General features: G+C 44.1%; 1 protein-coding gene across 1 annotated transcript in view; it reads left to right on the top strand.

Annotated features, from left to right (window-relative positions):
• Positions 1-1396: 1396 nt before the first annotated feature.
• The window catches only part of LOC144829103 (pleckstrin homology domain-containing family A member 3-like), a 124230-nt gene continuing 106929 nt past the window's right edge, over positions 1397-18697 (top strand). The window contains exon 1 of the mRNA XM_078687910.1: positions 1397-1550. Within this exon, the coding sequence (XP_078544036.1) occupies positions 1511-1550 (40 nt within the window). The 5' untranslated portion in view covers positions 1397-1510. The remainder of the gene's footprint in view (positions 1551-18697) is intronic.

Below are 18697 nucleotides of genomic sequence, written 5' to 3'. Positions count from 1 at the left end.
AAACTGAAAACTGACCCTGAACCCTAAAAATACCCCTTTACCCAAAAACTGAAAACTGACCCTGAACCCTAAAAATACCCCTCTACCCAAAAACTGAAAACTGACCCTGAACCCTAAAAATACCCCTTTACCCAAAAACTGAAAACTGACCCTGAACCCTAAAAATACCCCTTTACCCAAAAACCCAAACATATAATATTTTAAAAATAATTATATACTTACCAATACTTACGTTGTAATGGTATGCGTTGTAAAGGTACTTGCGTTGTAAAATCCTGCGTTGTAATGGTATGCGTTGTAAAAGTTTTTGCGTTGTAAAAGTTTCGTTGTAATGGTAGTTCGTTGTAAAAGTTGCGTTGTAATGGTTGTTTCCCGCCAGGCGATCCCCGGCAGCGGCAGCGCCCGGGCCGGAGCTCCGCCGCAGGGTCACAGCTCAAGATGGACGGCGCCGCGATCCTCCTACTGCGGTCGCCACGGACCACCGGGACCTCCCAGCGGTCAATCCCCACCTCCAACTGCTCACCAGTAGCTGTGTGTAGAGCGCCGGGGTCCGCCAAGGACTCGCCCGGCCTGGAACCCGCAGTATGTCCGTCCTGGGCGGGTCGCTCGCAGCTCGGCCCCGCGACCCAGGCCCAGACCGCGGTGTTGCGTAATTCAGCGAGCCGTCCCGATCTCCGACAGTGCCGCTGTCTCCGCTCACGAAGGGATCCGGGACCGCTCCTACAACTCGGGAGGTCCCAATCAAGTTAGGACGGCATTCAGCACGATTCCCAAGCAATGTGACAGCCCGGGCAGGAGTTATTTGCAGGATTGCGGGTCTTCGGGACGGAGCTGGTGGAGCTCACGTCCTGTCGGCCATGTTGCTTGGCCACGCCCCCAATGTCGCTCATAATTACACTGAAATTATGAAAATTTCACACATAGCAATCTGAAACCTTGGCAGCTATGCATAATGGATATTTTACATGCTCACTTTTCGCGCAGATTTATTTAAACAACCGTATCACTGTCAAGCGGCTTTTGATGCAGACTCTTATGAGAACAATTTTCATTTTTTGCTCCTTGAAACGTTGTATACAGTCTATCGATAACTAATAAAAGATTCCGAAATCACCCGAGCGTAGCAAACAAAGATGCCCACTGATTCCGGCCACTGAATTATGTCCTTCCTTTGTTTCCAAGTTTTTTTTGTTTTTTTTAACAACAGAAGATTGTCGCTAGGTGGCAGCCATGGCATAGACGATTTTGGGTCCCTTGTGAACAACGGAATCATCCCGCTAGGAGCGTTTTCTTTGGTCGAGACGTGCGTTTGCCTTCTTAACACATGCGGAATGGCTTTACGTGATTGGTCAACAAAGGGGGACGACTTACTCCAGACGCCGGGGGTTGGCTTACGTGTACGTCGATCATCTTCTGCCGGCTTCTCGGCGGCGACAGTAATTGGTGGAAATGAGCATGGTACCACCTCCGTGTGTGTTCGCCGAGGGTTTCGGTATCTGTGCTTCTGGCGATGGAGGGTCCCCTGCTTAAATGGACTAACTACTTGACGGGTAAGTCGTGAATTGGGCCCAACAGGCGGGCACAAAAGGGTGGTCCGGTTCTACAGATGGTAGAGGGGGCAAGAGTGAGTGCAGGGAATATGGATGCGGGAGTAAAAAAACGAGTACCAAAGATGTGAAATACCCTACATGGGGCAAATAAAAGCAACAAGGGACTGAAGAGAGGCATCAGAAGAGGTAGGCAAGTTGTACATTCGATTAAAGACAAGCGTCTCTGTGTTCCAATACGGGCATTGAGGTAACATATTGTTGTAGGGTACAAGATAGGTCGGTAGGATTTTCTCCTGATATTGGGATTTGTATGGTCTGAAGGATGGCAACAAAGTATAAGCATGGATTGTGCTCATTATGGGTGCAGCATGCAGCTGTTTTAGGCAACAAGAGAATGGCAGGTCGCAACCAACATACGGGCGCTAAAAGGCGTCTGTTGCTAAGGGGAAGTCCGAAAGTAAGTTTTCGTGGATTCGAAAAATACTAGCACAGGAGCGGAATAACGTGGATTATCGCAATCAATAAATAACATGTGTCCGAGGTATTGTTTTAATGTACACCTCACTGAAAAAATGGAACAGAGGAAAGTAGATTTTTTCCATCCTATCGGTCCCATAGTTGTGACACAAGTGGCTTCAACTAAACACACCAAAATGCTGACTATCGATCTTCTAGAGCCTTATAGATGTATTGCTCCAGAACGACTCTGGTGTAGTGCCACTTATTTCGTTTGCAGGGAAAAATGTGATTACTGTTATACGACAGCAGTGCCTTAGATGACGCAGAGTCTGAAGACCTGCCCCCCCCCCCGCATCACCATCCAGTGGCGCTGGAAGTAGGGGTGCGGGAGGTGCTACTGCACTTCCATAACACCTGAAATAGTTTAGATGAAGAATGAGCATCAAGGTGGGATTGAAATATTTTTTTCTGCAGCATTTGTGTCTCTTCAAAGAAACATGATTAAATATGCCCTTTGCCTTCAGTGAGGTGACGTTATTGAACAGCACCCCCTCTCTAAATAAAAATAGTTTGTGCACCATTGGCACCATCACACAGTTTCCACCTTCACCATACCTGACATTCGCACACGTTGATTTCAAAGGTCACAAGATCCCTTTTGGACATCTTGAGTGAGGGGAACCTTCACCCTCCCAACCACAGACTGGCATCAAAATTCACCACAGGGCAACATCTGCTTGATGAGTCATAGCCTCGGTTGGTCCTCCCCTCTCCTCGTTACAGACGTAGGTCACAAATCTTCTGTCTACTATCACAGCCCATACTATCTCCCTAAATTGGACCTCCATTTCACTGGGAATATGTAGGCGCTCTAAAAAGGATTGTGCGGCCTCAAGGTTTGTCAATTTTGCCCTCCTGCAGACTAAAGGAATGCTTATCTCCCATTGTAAGTCTAAATTTCCACTCATTTGCAGCCTGGGTGTCAGAAATGGGATAAGGGCAAGAGATCAGCCTTGGTTAGTAAGGAAGCTAGATGCCCCCATAAGCGCCCTATAGCCGCTCCTTTGGATATTTTCCTAGATCAGTTATAAACAGCACTGAGCTAACCCCCCCCACTCCCACTAAAACTAGATTAGTCTTTGCTGCTGTAGGCTGCCCATTAACACTATTTCGGAACGCATTGTACCTCTCCAGATATCAACTCCCATTTCTTCCCCCGTAATCCTTTACAGCTCTACCCCTCCTGGCTGCTAATTATCAATAACCACCATATCATTCTCTCACACTGGCTCGCCAGCCCTTCACCTACCCACCTCCTCAGTAGCCCACCCCCTGTTACCTCATTTTCGCCTCTGGTTCATCGCCCCATACCGAGACACAGGTAATTTAATATAGCGTTGTTTCTTTATTTACTCATGTTTTGCATAGCATTTCATTGCACTATTCTGCACTTTTTAGACCTTTTTCTTGCATCCTATTTGAGTTGCCGTAAGCACCTTTCCTATGTAATTGTTTGTTAATTTACCAAGCTGTACAACTGCTATCAAAATCTGCTGCCCTTGTAATGTGTAATGTTTTTGCAATGAAAACCTGCAAATAAAGATTGTTGGAAAAAAAGAGTCACATCCTAAGGCTTACGTCAGAGTAAAGCTCCATTGGGGCAGAGTAATTGGTGATAGCTGCACAATACTAATCTCTAGTAACCTTTCTTGCCTTGAGGAAGTCGCCAAGTGGATGAGTCTATCCCACTTGAAACTTAATGGTGAAAAGACCGAGCTCATGATCCTCGGCAATTCTCGAAGTGTGCTACCAAGCACCATGTGGCCTTCCTCTATGGGTCCGGTGCCAGTTCCCAAGACAGAGATTAAAAGCCTGGAAATCTGGCTAGACCAAGACCTTACTTTCACAGTACAGGCTAGTAAGACCGCTGCTTCATGCTATGACCTGCTGAGAATGATCCGCAAAATCCTCCCCCTCCTACCTTTCCAAGCAAAAAAATTACTGATCCAGGCTCTAATTTTGTTGAGGATAGAATACGGAAATGTCCTTTACTTAGGTGCCCCGAATGCAGTGATCGTGTAATTGCAGGTCGTACACAATTGTGCAGCGAGGCTACTCACTGAGACCCCTAATCGATGCTCCGCAAGGCCTGCACAACGCTCTCTCCACTGGCTCCCGGTGCAAGAGAGAATCAACTTTAAGTCCCTCTGCATAGTCCATAAATTGCTGGACGGGCATGGGCCCCCCATCAACAAAGCCATGATTTTACCTTACAGGGTAAACGGAAAACTCAGCTCAGATGAATTTCACCTTGCTGTGGTTCCTAGGATTAAGAAAGCCAGAAGTGGCAGACGGCTTTTCTCGTTTGAGGCCTCCAGACGCTGGAGTGCCCTTCTGCTGAACCTCCGTAGGGAACCAAATCACCTGATGTTCCGAAAACAGCTAAAGACCTGGCTTTTCCCCTAGGGTATCTGTCCTCTAGTTACAGCTTCAGCGCTGGGATGCCTCCGGGTAGCCAAGCGCTATACAAATGCCAATTCAATTCAATACACATTTAGAAAGCAGGACGGGGATAATTTTCCCTGATATTGTCCCCAGATATATGTGACAATTGTGTGGTGATCTATCATAGCGCTCATACTCTGGGTACAATGTTTTTGGGTATGTGTTCTAAGTTCTCATGGAATGTAGGTGATGTAAACCAGGCTGGCAGTTGTCTCCTGGTGCTGGTAAGTGTACAACATGAATAATTACTTCTCATTAATCCGTGCCGTGTGTCACACTGGGGTAGTACAATTTGGCGACGAGCGGTTTGGCGTCCACAGCAACACCTGCATCCTACAGGAACTGGTAACTCCGGTTATTTCTACAAGTGGATTGAACAATGTGTGAAAGATTAGTAGTTAGGGAGAATTCCATGGACACTAAGAATCCTTGGATGGAAAAGTTTCCTAAGGTTTTTGATGTGAGATTGGGAAAGATTAGAGGGTTCAGACACCAGATTACGGTTCAGGATAGCGTGGAACCTATAAAACAAACTGAGAATGATGCCTTTTAGCATCAGAGAAGAGCTGGCAAACATACTGAGAAAATGTGCATATAAGGGGATTATCAAACCAATTGAATCTTTGCCTTAGTTACCTCCGTTGGTTATCACCAGAAAAACAAGCATTGGCAATATGAAATAATTATTTAAAAAAAAGAGAGAGTTGTACGAGGAAGAGGAGAGAGAGGAAGGGAGGGAGGGGTGGGTGGGTTGTCGCAGCCCTAAAAGGATGTTCTTTGAAGGAGAACATCAAAGGGGCGCTGCTAAAGTGATTGCGGGGCAAGCGAAGGGAAAACAAGCATTGGCAATATGAAATAATAAAAAAATAAAAATAAACGAGAGTTGTGCGAGGAAGGGGAGAGGGAGGTGGGGGCGGATTGGGTTGCCACAGCCCTAAAAGGATGTTCTTTGAAGGAGAACATCAAAGGGGTGCTGCTAAAGTGATTGCGGGACAAGCGAAGGAAAAACAAGCATTGGCAATATGAAATAATTAAAAAAATAAAAATAAACGCGAGTTGTGCGAGAAAGAGGGGAGGCGGAGGGAGGGGGGTAGGGCGGGTTGTCGCAGCCCTAAAAGGATGTTCTGGCATTGCGCGGAGGGGGGAAGGGAGCGGCATCCTTTGAAGCCTGATTGGGAGGGGGGGAGCGGCTTCCTTTGAAGTCTGATGCCTTGGCATGGTGTGAGATATGGTTGGCGATGTGCACGCGCCTGCCTCACATGAACTGTATGCGATCCGCAGCTGTTTGTGTAGACTTTTGAAAGCCTCACTATAATCTTGACCCTAACAAGCATTGCTAAAGCAATGCTGTAGGTCGAGACCTAAATCAGGATATTTAGGAGTTTGTATTGACCTGCGCAGTCCGAATAAAGCGGTTTGGCGTCCACAGCAACACCTGCATCCTACAGGAACTGATAACTCCGGTTGTTTCTACAAGTGGATTGAACAATGGGTGAAAGATTATTAGTTAGGTAGAATTCCATGGACACTAACAATCCTTGGATGGAAAAGTTTCCTAAGGTTTTTGAGGCGAGATTGGGAAAGATTAGAGGGTTCAGACACCAGATTACGGTTCAGGATAGCGTGGTACCTATAAAACAAACTGAGAAGGGTGCCTTTTAGCATCAGAGAAGAGCTGGCAAACATACTGAGAAAACGTGCATATAAGGGGATTATCAAACCAATTGAATCTTTGCTTTAGTTACCTCCGTTGGTTATCACCAGAAAAAAACCAAGATATTTAGGAGTTTGTTTTGACATGCGCAGTCCGAATAAAGTTACCTGGGTAGATTTGCATCCTCTACCGTGAATCACTTTTTTTTCTAGTTTTGCTGATGCATCTTCATTTAGCAAAATTGATTTGGCATCCGCCTACCATCAGGTGAAATTAGAACAATCCTGTAGGCATCTCGCAGCTTTAATTTCTCCAGTAGGTACTTTTCAATCCGAGAGGATGCCTTTTGGTTTGGCATCTACCTTGTTAGTCTTCCAACGCATCATGGAGTCTCTGTTAAAGGGCATCAATGGTTGGGCTGGGGTGGTTGCTAATGTCAAAAAGTGAGTTTGCCAAGTCCAGGATTAAATATTTGGGGCATGTTTTTGCATGACAAGGAGTAGAACCACTCCCAGGTTTAGTTGAGGCCACTGTGAAAGCCCCTGCACCCAACAGTAAGGAACATGTGTTTATCGTTTTTGAGTGTTTGTGAATTTTATGCTAAGTTCATCAAAAATGTTGTCAGTAAGACTGAGAGAGTTTGAGGAATTTGTCAACAAGTACACTTTTTTTTCAAGTGGGATGAGAGGTGTTGGGAGGATTTTGTCCAGTTGAAGGAGAAGATAAGTTCAGAGAAAATGTTGGCTCCGGTTGATCCTGTCAGTCAATGCCTTATCTCTGCTGGCACAAGTAACAGTGGATTATGGGCAAGTCTTTCCCAAGTAGTGTGGCAAGGTTAAAGAACTGTAGGTTTTGTATCAGGGCTCTGCGATACAATGAGGAAAATAAACTCTGCAATTGAAAAATAACTGGTTGCCTGTTGTTGGGCTGTTGAGCGATTCAAGTGTTTTGTTTGGGGTAGGCATTTTAGCATATTGACAGACCATAAACCTATGGTTGGTATTTTGAGTGGTGTTTTTGTTGCCCAGAATTGCCAGATTGAGTGCAAAACTTCTCCAGTACTATTTTGCTATTGAGTATATCCCTGGCGGGAAGACTATCAGAGCGGACTACCTGTCAAGATCATTATCTGTGTTTATGGAAAGAGAACCTGGGGATGAAGACCTGGAATGTCTCTTTACAGCTGTTGATGTGTTTTGAGAGTGCTTTTGATAGAGAGCGATGAATGGATTGTTTGGAGAAAGAAGATCTGAAAATGGTTTGTGAATTTGTGATTGGAGGGTGGCCAAAAGAAAGCTCTTTACCTTCAAGTGCCTAACCGTATTTTAAGATTTCAGATGAGTTGACGCTAGAAGACGAGAATTTAAATATGAGAGAGGACAAGTTTATACACCGGTTTTACTCAGAGAAAGGATCATTCATGCTAAGCATGAGGGGCCATTTGGGACAAACAGCCACTTAAAGAAGAATATGTTCTGTGTATTGGTGGCCCAGTATGGACAATGAAATTGTTCAAACTGTCAGGGATTGTATTATTTGCTCGGCAAGTGACTAGGTTTTGAAAACTGCTACCCCACCTCTTCACCCCATTGAGCTCCATGAAAGGACTTAATTGAAGCGTGCAGTGAATTTCATTGATCTTTTCAGTATTTTGCCACCGATGTTTAGATAGGCCTTGGTTTTAGTTGAATATTATAGTAAGTGGTGGGAGGTAGAATTCGTCCCAGAACCAGATACTAGTGCTCTAATATAATTTCCAGCAAAACCTTTGAGAGAAGGGTTTCCGAATGAGCTAGTCTCAATAACGAAGTTCAATTTATTTAAAAATAAATTGGTTTTTGAATAAATCTGGCATCGAACACAAAAGGTTGCACTGTATCACCTGCAGGTAAATGGTTTGTTGGAGAAAATTAACATAATACTAGTAAATTGGATCCAGTGGACTGGTAAGTACAGTATTGGTGTGCAAATGGCAGTAGATGATATGTTGTTTGCCCATCAAACCAGTCCAAATTTGGTTACAAGTAAAACACCTTTCGAGATTATGAGAGGTTTGTTACCTGCTAGTGAATTGTTTGCAGCACGGTTGAAAGAGTGTCGGTCTGGCTCTTTCAATGAAAGTGATATGGATAAGTGTGACTGCCCGAAGGTGGAGATGGCGCAGAGAAAAAAATCAAAGCAAAGTTTTGATGAGAAACATGGAGTGGGCAGGCTTGGTAATGACATTATGAAAGGAGATTGGGCCTGCATAAGAGAACCTTCTCATGCGCCGAAGGGTCAATCAAAGTTCAGAGAACCTTTAAAGGTAGAAGCTGTTAATGAACATTCAGTTAGAGCGAAAAGAGATGAATGGTGGAATTGTTTTAGGGTGTTTAAATCTAAAAATATAGAAGTGATGAATGCAAAAGAGGAGGATGGCCTGTCTAGGGTTTCAGATCTTGCCCAAGGTGTGGATAATATTACTCACCCAAGAAGAAGAATCAGGAAACCTGTTGGGTTTCATTAGTAAAACATAGTATATATTGTGGTCTTTTATTTGGGTGTTGGTTGGTACAAATTTGGATCAATTGTTTGTCAGGAATGTGTAATGATTGCTTTGGTTGTTTATTATGTTATTATGTATAACAAGGCATAGAGCTTAAGTTTCTTTTTGTGTTTATCTTTGAGTAGAAGTTTTTTTTCTATTTTAACAGTATTATTGTAAATTAAATATGGTATTCAATGGTCATATGTAAATGTATCCAGTGTGTAAAAGGGTAAGATGTTGTTATGATCTATTATATCACTCATATTCTGGGTAGAATGTTCTTGGGTATGTGTTCTAAGTCCTTGTGGGATGTGGGTAATGGAAACCAAGCCGACAGTTGTCTCCTGGTGCTGTTAACTGTACAACGTGAATAAATACTTCTCCTCATTAACCAGTATTGTGTGGTACACTGGGGTACTACACATTGCTTCCCCGAATATAGAGACTACTGTCTCTATATTCTATACGGTTTGTCTATTGTCCGGATTACGATCATCCCTAATAATTATATGTGCTGTAAATCCTTTTACCACATATATTACCATTACTAGTTGTGTGATAAGTACCCCACTACCACATTCATCCGGGTAAAAGTAGGGTGTGAATTTTGGTGCAGTAAGCACCAAACTCTGCACGCTATTTCTCATCCGTTGTAGTCTTAAAACAGGTGCTATTTATCTCACCTACGAAATTTCAATCCATGCTGTGTCAGAATAGATCGAAATTGCACCCTTTTCTGGGCTGACCATGAATGGGGGCCTCTGTGTCTCCAATCAATTTTGAATCTTAGATGTGTGGTTGCGTAGTGGGATTCTCAGTGCAACAGGGGTTTGTTTGTGAAGGGTGGATTTTGATGGCATACAAGTGTCATGTAGGACCTGCATTGTTCGGACAACATAAACTAAGGGCTTGGTGTCAAAACTGATTCCAGACACCGCCGCATGATATGCTGGCCTATAGGCCAGCTATCTCACAGTGCCACTGTAAGACCCCCTAATCTACCAGGGAGCGAATGGTTTTCTGGCAACCCCTAAACATGACAACCCTGATTCCTCAAGAATTGTGGAAACAGTACAATACCCTTTTGATCCGTCACTTGTGCTTGCTTATTCTCAGAGAAGTATACAGAGAATATACAGTTTTCAATAATATTTATTGAACCAACGTTATTCTTGCATAAAATAGGTGTGGTGCAATGATTAGTAGACAGCAGCAGATAAACATGATTACAAGCACCAAAAGCATAAATAGTAGATGTAGTTCTACCATGATGCTAAACAGTTGTATATATGCAGGCATATAAACAAGGCAGTAATCTAGCGTACTCCTACTGTGCAAATCTTACTCTAAGTGTACCTAGAGTGGGTGTAGGCGTAGAGCCAAGAATCCCCCCCAAGGGACGATTTAACCTCATTACCTGATGGGTTAGAGTGAAGGACCCCGTTCTTGGTCACAAACTGGACACCCCTCACGAGATGTCAGGTTGCCATGTGTTGATTTCTCAGCATGCAAGGACCCTTGGTGTCAGCGGAAGCACCTCTACTACTAATCTATTGGAATGGTCATCTTTTATAATAGAAAGCAGCCTTGCGATGTACGCATAGATTAGTGATGTTGTGGAAATGTAGCTAGCCCTGTCACCCAGTGGATGAAGAAGTGATGACATTTGTTCATAGTAAGGAGCAAGACCATGTACACGATGTTCAGGGCATTGTGATAATGCTGTGCGAAGCTAGATGTAAAACAGATTTAGTTTCATAGAAATTAATCCAACATTGTTGTGCGTACAAATTTATGCAAAAGGTCACAGCTTGGAAATGTTATTTGTGAGGACAATGTAAGAAATAAGCTGCTACCTACATTTGCTGTCCATTTGTGAGTCTACTCAGTTCTCCTGCGTAGCATTCTAGGACTGGTGTTTCAGGAGGCTGGCATGCTGTTCCTGTTTGGCGCCTTGATCATACCTCGTGTTGAGATGTGCTTCTGGTCTACAGACAAGCAGTACAGATTAGTTTTTAGGTCTCGTCTGAGCCAGCGCTGCTCTAGCGAGACATTTAGTAACTGGGTTTTCAAAGTGCTACTCAAATACTTTTTCCGGCCTCCAGCGTGCGGTTACGTGCGCGTGGACGTGCACAGGCGATCTGGCTTTCTGTACTGGCTCATTAAGCCTTACAGCGCGTGAATCCCCTCCATTCTCCCACTCCGTCCATGTCAGCTTATCTTATTACAAGCTTCCCGCGTCGCACGGCATGCTGATTGGATCCATTTCACAGGGAAGCAACTAAAGGAAAGAAGGAAAGAGAGGTGGGCTGCTCGCGCGTTAATTGGAAACATATGCTGCTTTCACTTTCGCCACGGCGGGCGCTTGCACCACTTTTGAAGCCGGGCTTGTCTTGTTAGGGTTATCACCAGCTTTAACCCCAAACCCCCAGTTTTTTGCAGAACCGTGAGTGCTTGGCCAGATCGCCCGGCAGAGGTTTCCTGTTGCATCCTAGGTGAATTGCTGTCCCTGGCTTTGCTTACACGAGTACTAAAGCAAATATGCAAACATTCATTTTCACATACACATTCCATAGAATTAGGCGTTTTTGAGCTGCGTCGCCGCAGACTGCTGTTTGCACAATAGGGGACCAATGGTTCTCTTGTTTAATATCCTGCTCGTGCATTCTCCTTTGCTTCACCCGTACTTTTTCGTTAGCCGCGGTTCGGAGGCAGTGTAGTTTGGCACGTGGACGACGCTCGTGGCATACAAAATTCATTGAACCCCAAGCTGCGATAAACAGTAACTTGTTTTTCTTCCCCTTTCATACTTCGGTCTGTTAAAAAGCAAAGAGCCCTTCCATGTCAGAGAAATTCACATCTCATGATCAGTCGCTTGCAGCTGGACAAACGGAGCTTTTAGGTGTGCATACCTGGCTAATTACTTTCTATTGTTTGTATTGCCAGGCCGAGTTATCAATGAATAAACATTGTTAGGGCAGCATTCCATATGTTGCGATTTATAAAACATTAAACATACGGATACCAAATTGTGACCCTAGCTTCTTTTTTCGGGTAAACTGCAGTTCCTCGCAGCTCTCTCCACACAGCATATTATTATGTTAAAATTAGATAGTTAAATGTTTGAATAGTATTTTTTCAGCCTTTAGTTTCAGAGCTTTTAAATGCATTTCCAAGAAAACACACCACCGGCCGCATTACAGAAACTTTGTACAGGTGCAGAAATTGAGGAAAACACTACTTGTACCATTTTTGCTGTTTGCATAATTAGAATGGAGCAAAATATATTTGCACCATAAACTTATCAAACCAATTTCGCACGATTTTTGACCTGTTTTCATACTACCAAGTGGAAAAAATGCCTTTCCCAACTTTTCAAATGTGCTGGACAGGTTTTTGTTCGAGACAAGATCAATTAGAATACATCACTTGCAGCACCTGCTAGAATTGGCTTTGCGCCGTCTTACCACAGCATCTGCACACATAAATATCAGGGCTTTAAATTTTGTAGTTTACCCTCCTTGCCCTCCCCTACCATCGCAACAGCAAGAGGCAGTGGAGGAGCTACGGGTCAGTCCTGTGATGTCATTAGTAAGAGTGACCACTTCTGCTACCTCTGGCACTTTAAAGAACGTGCACCATGAATAAGATATATTTTACAATTTTAATGACATTGGTAGCCTTAACACTGAAAAATGAAAATGCTTTTTAATAAAAAAATCAAAAGCTTTTTAAATATCAAAAAGCGAAGTTCTTGGACTCCTCATTTGAAATAATTTGCAAGCAACACATATGTTGCATATGGCTTCACAATATACGTCCTTGAGTTTTGCCCTGCTGAAAAAATCTTTATTAAAAATTAGATTTGGAAAAAATAGGGTGTGCGCCATATTATATAAGCTGCAAAAATTATGCAAATATATTTGACCTTTTTTGGCAGCAGATCACAGTTTCTGTAATAGTAGGGTCTAAATATGACTGCAAACAAGACTCATTCCTCTGCATAGAAAAATTGATTCAAACACTTCAATTGTTATTGAGTTCACATTCATTTGCAAGCGTCAAAAGGGGGATAGAAGTATAGAGAAAAATGAGTCCAAACTGCACTCAAGGAACTTCTCGACCAAGGAGTAAGTTAAACACACATAATCTTCCTGTGTGACTTGCTTGTGCCAACTGCATCCCATCAGGGCTTCCTCTCCCCTCCACAATTTAACACCCAAATTCAGCAATAAGCAACTTATTGATGTCCAGTCTACCTTTGTGAATGGCACTCCGGTGCGCAGGAACCAGAGTTGCCATATTTTTTGTAACTTTTGATCCGTGTGTGCTAGAATGTTTTTTTTACTCTACAGATTATGCAGCAGATGATGGATTGTGTGACAAATCCAGATATATAAGTTCAGACTACCAGTTGTACAAAAAATGCACTTAAATTAAGTACTTCTCAATGCAGTGCTGTAATGTGCCTATTAGTGTCAAAGCTTCTTTGTTAAAGAAATGCACTTTTTTTTTATTTTGAAAGACACTGTATCATATTTTCATTACAAAAAGGGGGTGGTGATGGACAGAGTATCTGAGTTAATCAGAACACTCCTACCCAGTCAACAGATCAGGGCTTGATCCATCACCGTTTTTTAGCTCACTGCACCATCCCAGCTCAGAACCTGGCTATATGCAAATTAGTCTGTCCCTGGCCCAGTGCATCACGGGAACAGGGCAGACCAAACTACCAAGCCAATTCTTCACTGGAAAGGAAACAAGCTTCCGGGGACCAGTTTCTGGCATTACAGCCGTCTTCGGCCCGGCCCGCTTGAATCCTGATGGTGCAATGAGCAAGGGACTCATGTCTGAGCATACCCTTCCACACTCATGGTGGCCAAAATAATTACAAAAAGGGGGTGGTGATGGACAGAGTATCTGAGTTAATCAGAACACTCCTACCCAGTCAACAGATGAGGGCTTGATCCATCACCGTTTTTTAGCTCACTGCACCATCCCAGCTCAGAACCTGGCTATATGCAAATTAGTCTGTCCCTGGCCCAGTGCATCATGGGAACAGGGCAGACCAAACTACCAAGCCAATTCTTCACTGGAAAGGAAACAAGCTTCCGGGGACCGGTTTCTGGCATTACAGCCGTCTTCGGCCCGGCCCGCTTGAATCCTGATGGTGCAATGAGCAAGGGACTCATGTCTGAGCATACCCTTCCACACTCATGGTGGCCAAAATAATTACAAAAAGGGGGTGGTGATGGACATATTTTCATTAAACAGCACTGAAGCCCATCCATGGGTGTGTGTGGTCGTTCGCCAGTGGCACGTGAAGCAACAGTAGATGTTGCAGCACCCAGGATACTGTGCAGCATGGCTAAATACTTATAAGGTCCCAAAAGCGAGATCTATTGGCTATGCCAATGCTTGTTTGACCTACGTTCCCAGCAAGGTGGACAGTGCTGTGTGACACACAACTTGAACATGTAGGAAATACTCTTCCCGTCTACATTGCAAATGTTCAAAATATTAGGGCTTCCGGCCATTTCATGAATGGGGCATCTTTCCGCACTACCTTCCCAGGCAAACTGACTTTATCAGTTACTACACGCAGCTTAGGTGTGGGTATTTTGATATTCATTAATGCCCAAGGTGTACTGGCGCCATAGAAAAATGGAAATATTTTATAATCATGTTGAGGTTAAATGAAAGGGCCACGTCCTATATGTGTGTGTCTTCCTTTGCCAGCCTCAGAGACTGCAAGTTGACCAGAAACTTGGGACTGTGGACTAATGCGTCACAAGGAGCAAAAAGTCCAGCAGGATCACAAAGTCTGTTAGATTTTCAGTATACCTTGATGGGATACACTTACAGACAGAACGTAGATGGGAATCATTTACATACTAGTTATTGTGAAACCTTCTCATGACTTAATTCAATATGGGACAACAACCACGCTACAGTGAGTGCACAAAGCCTCCTTTCCTACTCCAGGCCCCATTTTGGTGTTATGGGAGCACTGGTTTTGTGCAGTGATAACGATCCTCACGATCTGTATAAGTGGTTAATTTCCTCTACCCATGCACATCTTTGTACTCCTTTAGTTTGTGTTGTGAGTTTCTCAGAGCAACGAGTGATCAAACAACATAATCGTCGCCCTCCTATGGAATTAGGGTCTTTAAGCTGTGAAACAAGACCCTCATTCCATTGTTGGATGCTCTATAGCTGTGTTTCATTGACAAGTTTGTACTGCATGAAGTTGAAAGTGCTGTCAGCCTTAGAAGATTAATCTCTAACTTGGATTTAGGGAGGGAAACCAAGGATCACACAGTTCATTGACTAGGATAAAATTCAGAATTTCAGTTTGAACAGCAATACAAGCACTGAATTCCATACCCGGACTAAGCATGTGCTGTGACCGTGCCAAGTTCAGCATGTTTGTTTAATTTTATTTTGCACCGCTAATTGTTTGTGCTGACAAATGCATTTAGTGGACTCATTTATTATTAGTTTAATATTGTTGTATAGAATATTTTTGCAGGGAAGTTGTAGTCTTTTTTTGAGGACAGATTGGTTCCTGGTGCAAAAAAGTAAAATACACCCTGCTCGAATACAGGAGCTTATTGTCTTCTGTCTGAGTCATACAATCTCTAAACTTACAGTGGGATGTGCTATTTTAAGCCTAGCAGAAAAATCTTGAAAGGTTTCTTTCATAGCCTGATTTTACTTTGCACAGAGAGACCCCAAAGTTCCTGCTCCTTTGATTAGACGGGAGCTTGTTGTAATTTTTAGGTCGAAGCCTTCCATACATCGCAGCTGTTTGGTTTGCTGACGACATCTTGGGTACATTCGCTAAGCTTCCCTGAGAATGCATTCTGCCCATTGCTTACTGTTGACTTTGCGGTTTGTAACTCATGTTTGCTTGCTGTCTGTTTTATGGCTTTATTTCTTTCACGTAGTACAGCTTGACATCGTCCCATCCTTTGCCCAAATCATATTTATTCTTCCACCAGTACTACATTTCTGTAAACAGGCCTATAAATCTTGTTCATATTTTGGTACATTTGCTGTGCATTCTAAGACGGAGTTCGAAAGTCAGGAAGTTCTCTTCCAGGGAGCTTGGTTTTTAGGTCGAGCAGACCTTCTCAATGCATGAGCATTGAGAGTCTGCTTCAGACCTTTTGTGGCCCGTATTTAGGAGAGTGGACAGCTACCAGACGCGCGCTTTGACGAGGTCGGATTTCACCTCGGGAGCGAGCGTCTGATAGCTGCGCATGCGTGGTGCAAGCCCTGGCTCTCACACAGACACAGACAGCCCCCACCCCTCTGCATGCACGCACGCACACACACACACACAGGCGCGCGCATGCACACGCAGGCATACGACACACATACAGGCACACATACAGGCACACTATCCCCTACCTCGCATTCTCTCTCAATCACACAGTCACGCATGCGCACACACATTCCCACACGCACACACGAGCGCACACACTCCCCCTCCCCCACCCCTCCCAGGCATACACACAGGCACGCACGCACTTCACTTCAGCCCTGGGCCCCACTCACCGACTGCGCTCTTCCGGCGGGCTCCTCTCGCGCTCCGCGCCTCACGGCGCGTCTCGTCTCCTCTTCACAATCGGGGCTCCCTCAGGTCCGAGGAGCCCCGCAACAGACGCCACACTCCTCCTTCTCCCCGGCCCCCTCCTGGGGACCCGGGCTGATTCGGACAGGCAGGGCGCTCCATGCGCCGGCAGCTCGCGGACCTCGGGAGGCGGGACTTCCGGTCGGCCGCGACCGGATTGGCCGGCCGGCCAAGAGCTTCCGGGTCGCCGCGGGACTTGTTTATACACAAGGAGCTAGGATACTGACGCACCAAAGGTATGTTTTTTGTGAAGTGCGTTTACTTTTGGGTAATGTCTAACTACAAATGTTTGTTACTTTTTGGGGCTTTGGTTATATGTGCACGCTCAATGTAGGGACACGCACGCGGCATCGGGCTTATATAACTATTTTAAAACACATTCAGTAGCGCTAGTGCGTCAGTAGCTTTTTCGGTGGTGCGATCAGTTTTGATTTGCATTTGTGGTTGTTGTCTATTTTTCAGCAATCTACAACAATCGCTAGAATCTTAGCATCGCAACTGAAGTATACGCACCAAAGGTATGTTTTTTTGTGCAGTGCGTTTACTTTTGGGTAATGTCTAACTACAAATGTTTGTTACTTTTTTGGGCTTTGGTTATATGTGCACGCTCAATGGAGGGACACGCACGCGGCATCGGGCTTATATAACTATTTTAAAACGCATTCAGTAGCGCTAGTGCGTCGTTACACTGTAAATTTAATGTCTTTGCAGCGGCCGTTTCTGGAGCGCCTCACGTAATCTTACAAATTGTGTTCTTTGGGATGTACCATCATCGAAGTAGAGGGTGGGGTATTTATTTAAGTGTAAGGACAAATGCTTCATAATGCGCTAGAATTGCTACAACCTTATTTTTTATTAAATACATTCAGTAGAGCTAATGCATTTGCAATCTTGCGGAAGTGCGCTTTAGTTATTTCCAGTAATGGCAGGCTAAACCCTTTAGTTCCACCAAGATTTGGTTTCATCCTGTCGAATCTTCTGCTTCCCTTCGGTGTTGCTGCGTGTTACTTGGGGTTGTTTGTACTCCGGGTTGTTAAAAGAGGAAGACAGGTCTTTTCTGCACTAGGGAAAGTTTAAAGAGTTATTTTAATCATCAGCAGTGTTTACGTCAGCACTGAGAAGACTAATGAGGGACTTCAAACGGTATGTGTGCACTGTACATTTTTCTGTCTTCTACCAAGGGGACAGGCTCAATGTATACTCTCAGCCGGGGATCAGAGTAGAGTCGACAGCCATGCTGGACAGGTTTGGAGCATAACAGTACGGACCTTAGCAGGGGCTTTGTCAGGAGAAAGTAGACCCCCTCACCCCAAGCAGTCGTGTTGGTTTCTTCTTCTCCCCTAACCCATCCTACTCATTCATTCCTGTCTGCTTGCTAGCTCTTTACCAGCATTACTTTCTGGGACGCAGCTCCTGCTGCAACGGATCTCTTCCTAGTCTCTTTACCAGCATGGCCGCTAAGCTATACATAGTAGAGCCTGCTTCTTTCCATTCCCCACTCCTGCATCCCTCTCCTGGCACAGACTCCAGTTTCCATAAACACTCGTCCGTTTCCTTAAAATGACTTTAAGGAGGACAGCAGCAGACTGTGATCCTGCGGTGCAGGAAGAGAACAGTACTGTAGGTGTGTGCTGGGATGAACCAACTGAGGTCCCAGGGAAGTGGCGCACATGACTAATGTATCGCATTGCCCACTATGTTTAAAGTAATAATATGCCTTTGGCTATTTGCACTCCTGTAATTTAAGTTTGTTGGAATCTAACCTTTTCTTCATTCATTTACTCTTTCACTCATCCATCCACGCTTTCAATCTGTCTATCCACTCTCTAATCACTACTACTCTAGTACTCACTATCTACTACTCTAGTACTCACTCTCTATTACTCACCCTCTACTATTCAGCCTCTACTACAATACTACTCACTCTCTACTACTCACTCTACTACTCTCTACTACTCTCTACTCACTCAACTACTCTCAACTACGCTCTACTCACTCTCTACTACTCACAATCTGCTACTCACTCTCTACTAACTTTGTACTACTCTAATACTCTCTACTACTCACTCTACTACTCTACCTCACACTACCTCTACGTGCACACATATGCACATATATATGTATATATATATGTGTATGCATTTATATATATGTATGTGCCATCACTATGCGCTACCACAGCATCACTGAAAGCCACAGCATCACTTGTCGCCACGGCAACATCACTTCGCACCATCACAGCATCAATCTGTGCAACCATTCAACAACGACTTGTTCAAATATGTTCTCTCAATGTTTCAAGCTTTATTACAAATGTCACAAAAAGATGTTAATATTTCACTTCTGTTCTTGGATTTTCATCA

The sequence above is a fragment of the Lissotriton helveticus genome, chromosome 1_1, assembly GCF_964261635.1.
Source record: "Lissotriton helveticus chromosome 1_1, aLisHel1.1, whole genome shotgun sequence".
Lineage (NCBI taxonomy): Eukaryota > Metazoa > Chordata > Amphibia > Caudata > Salamandridae > Lissotriton > Lissotriton helveticus.
The sequence above is the reverse complement of the archived record's forward strand: the minus strand, read 5'-3'. Positions and strand labels throughout refer to the sequence as shown.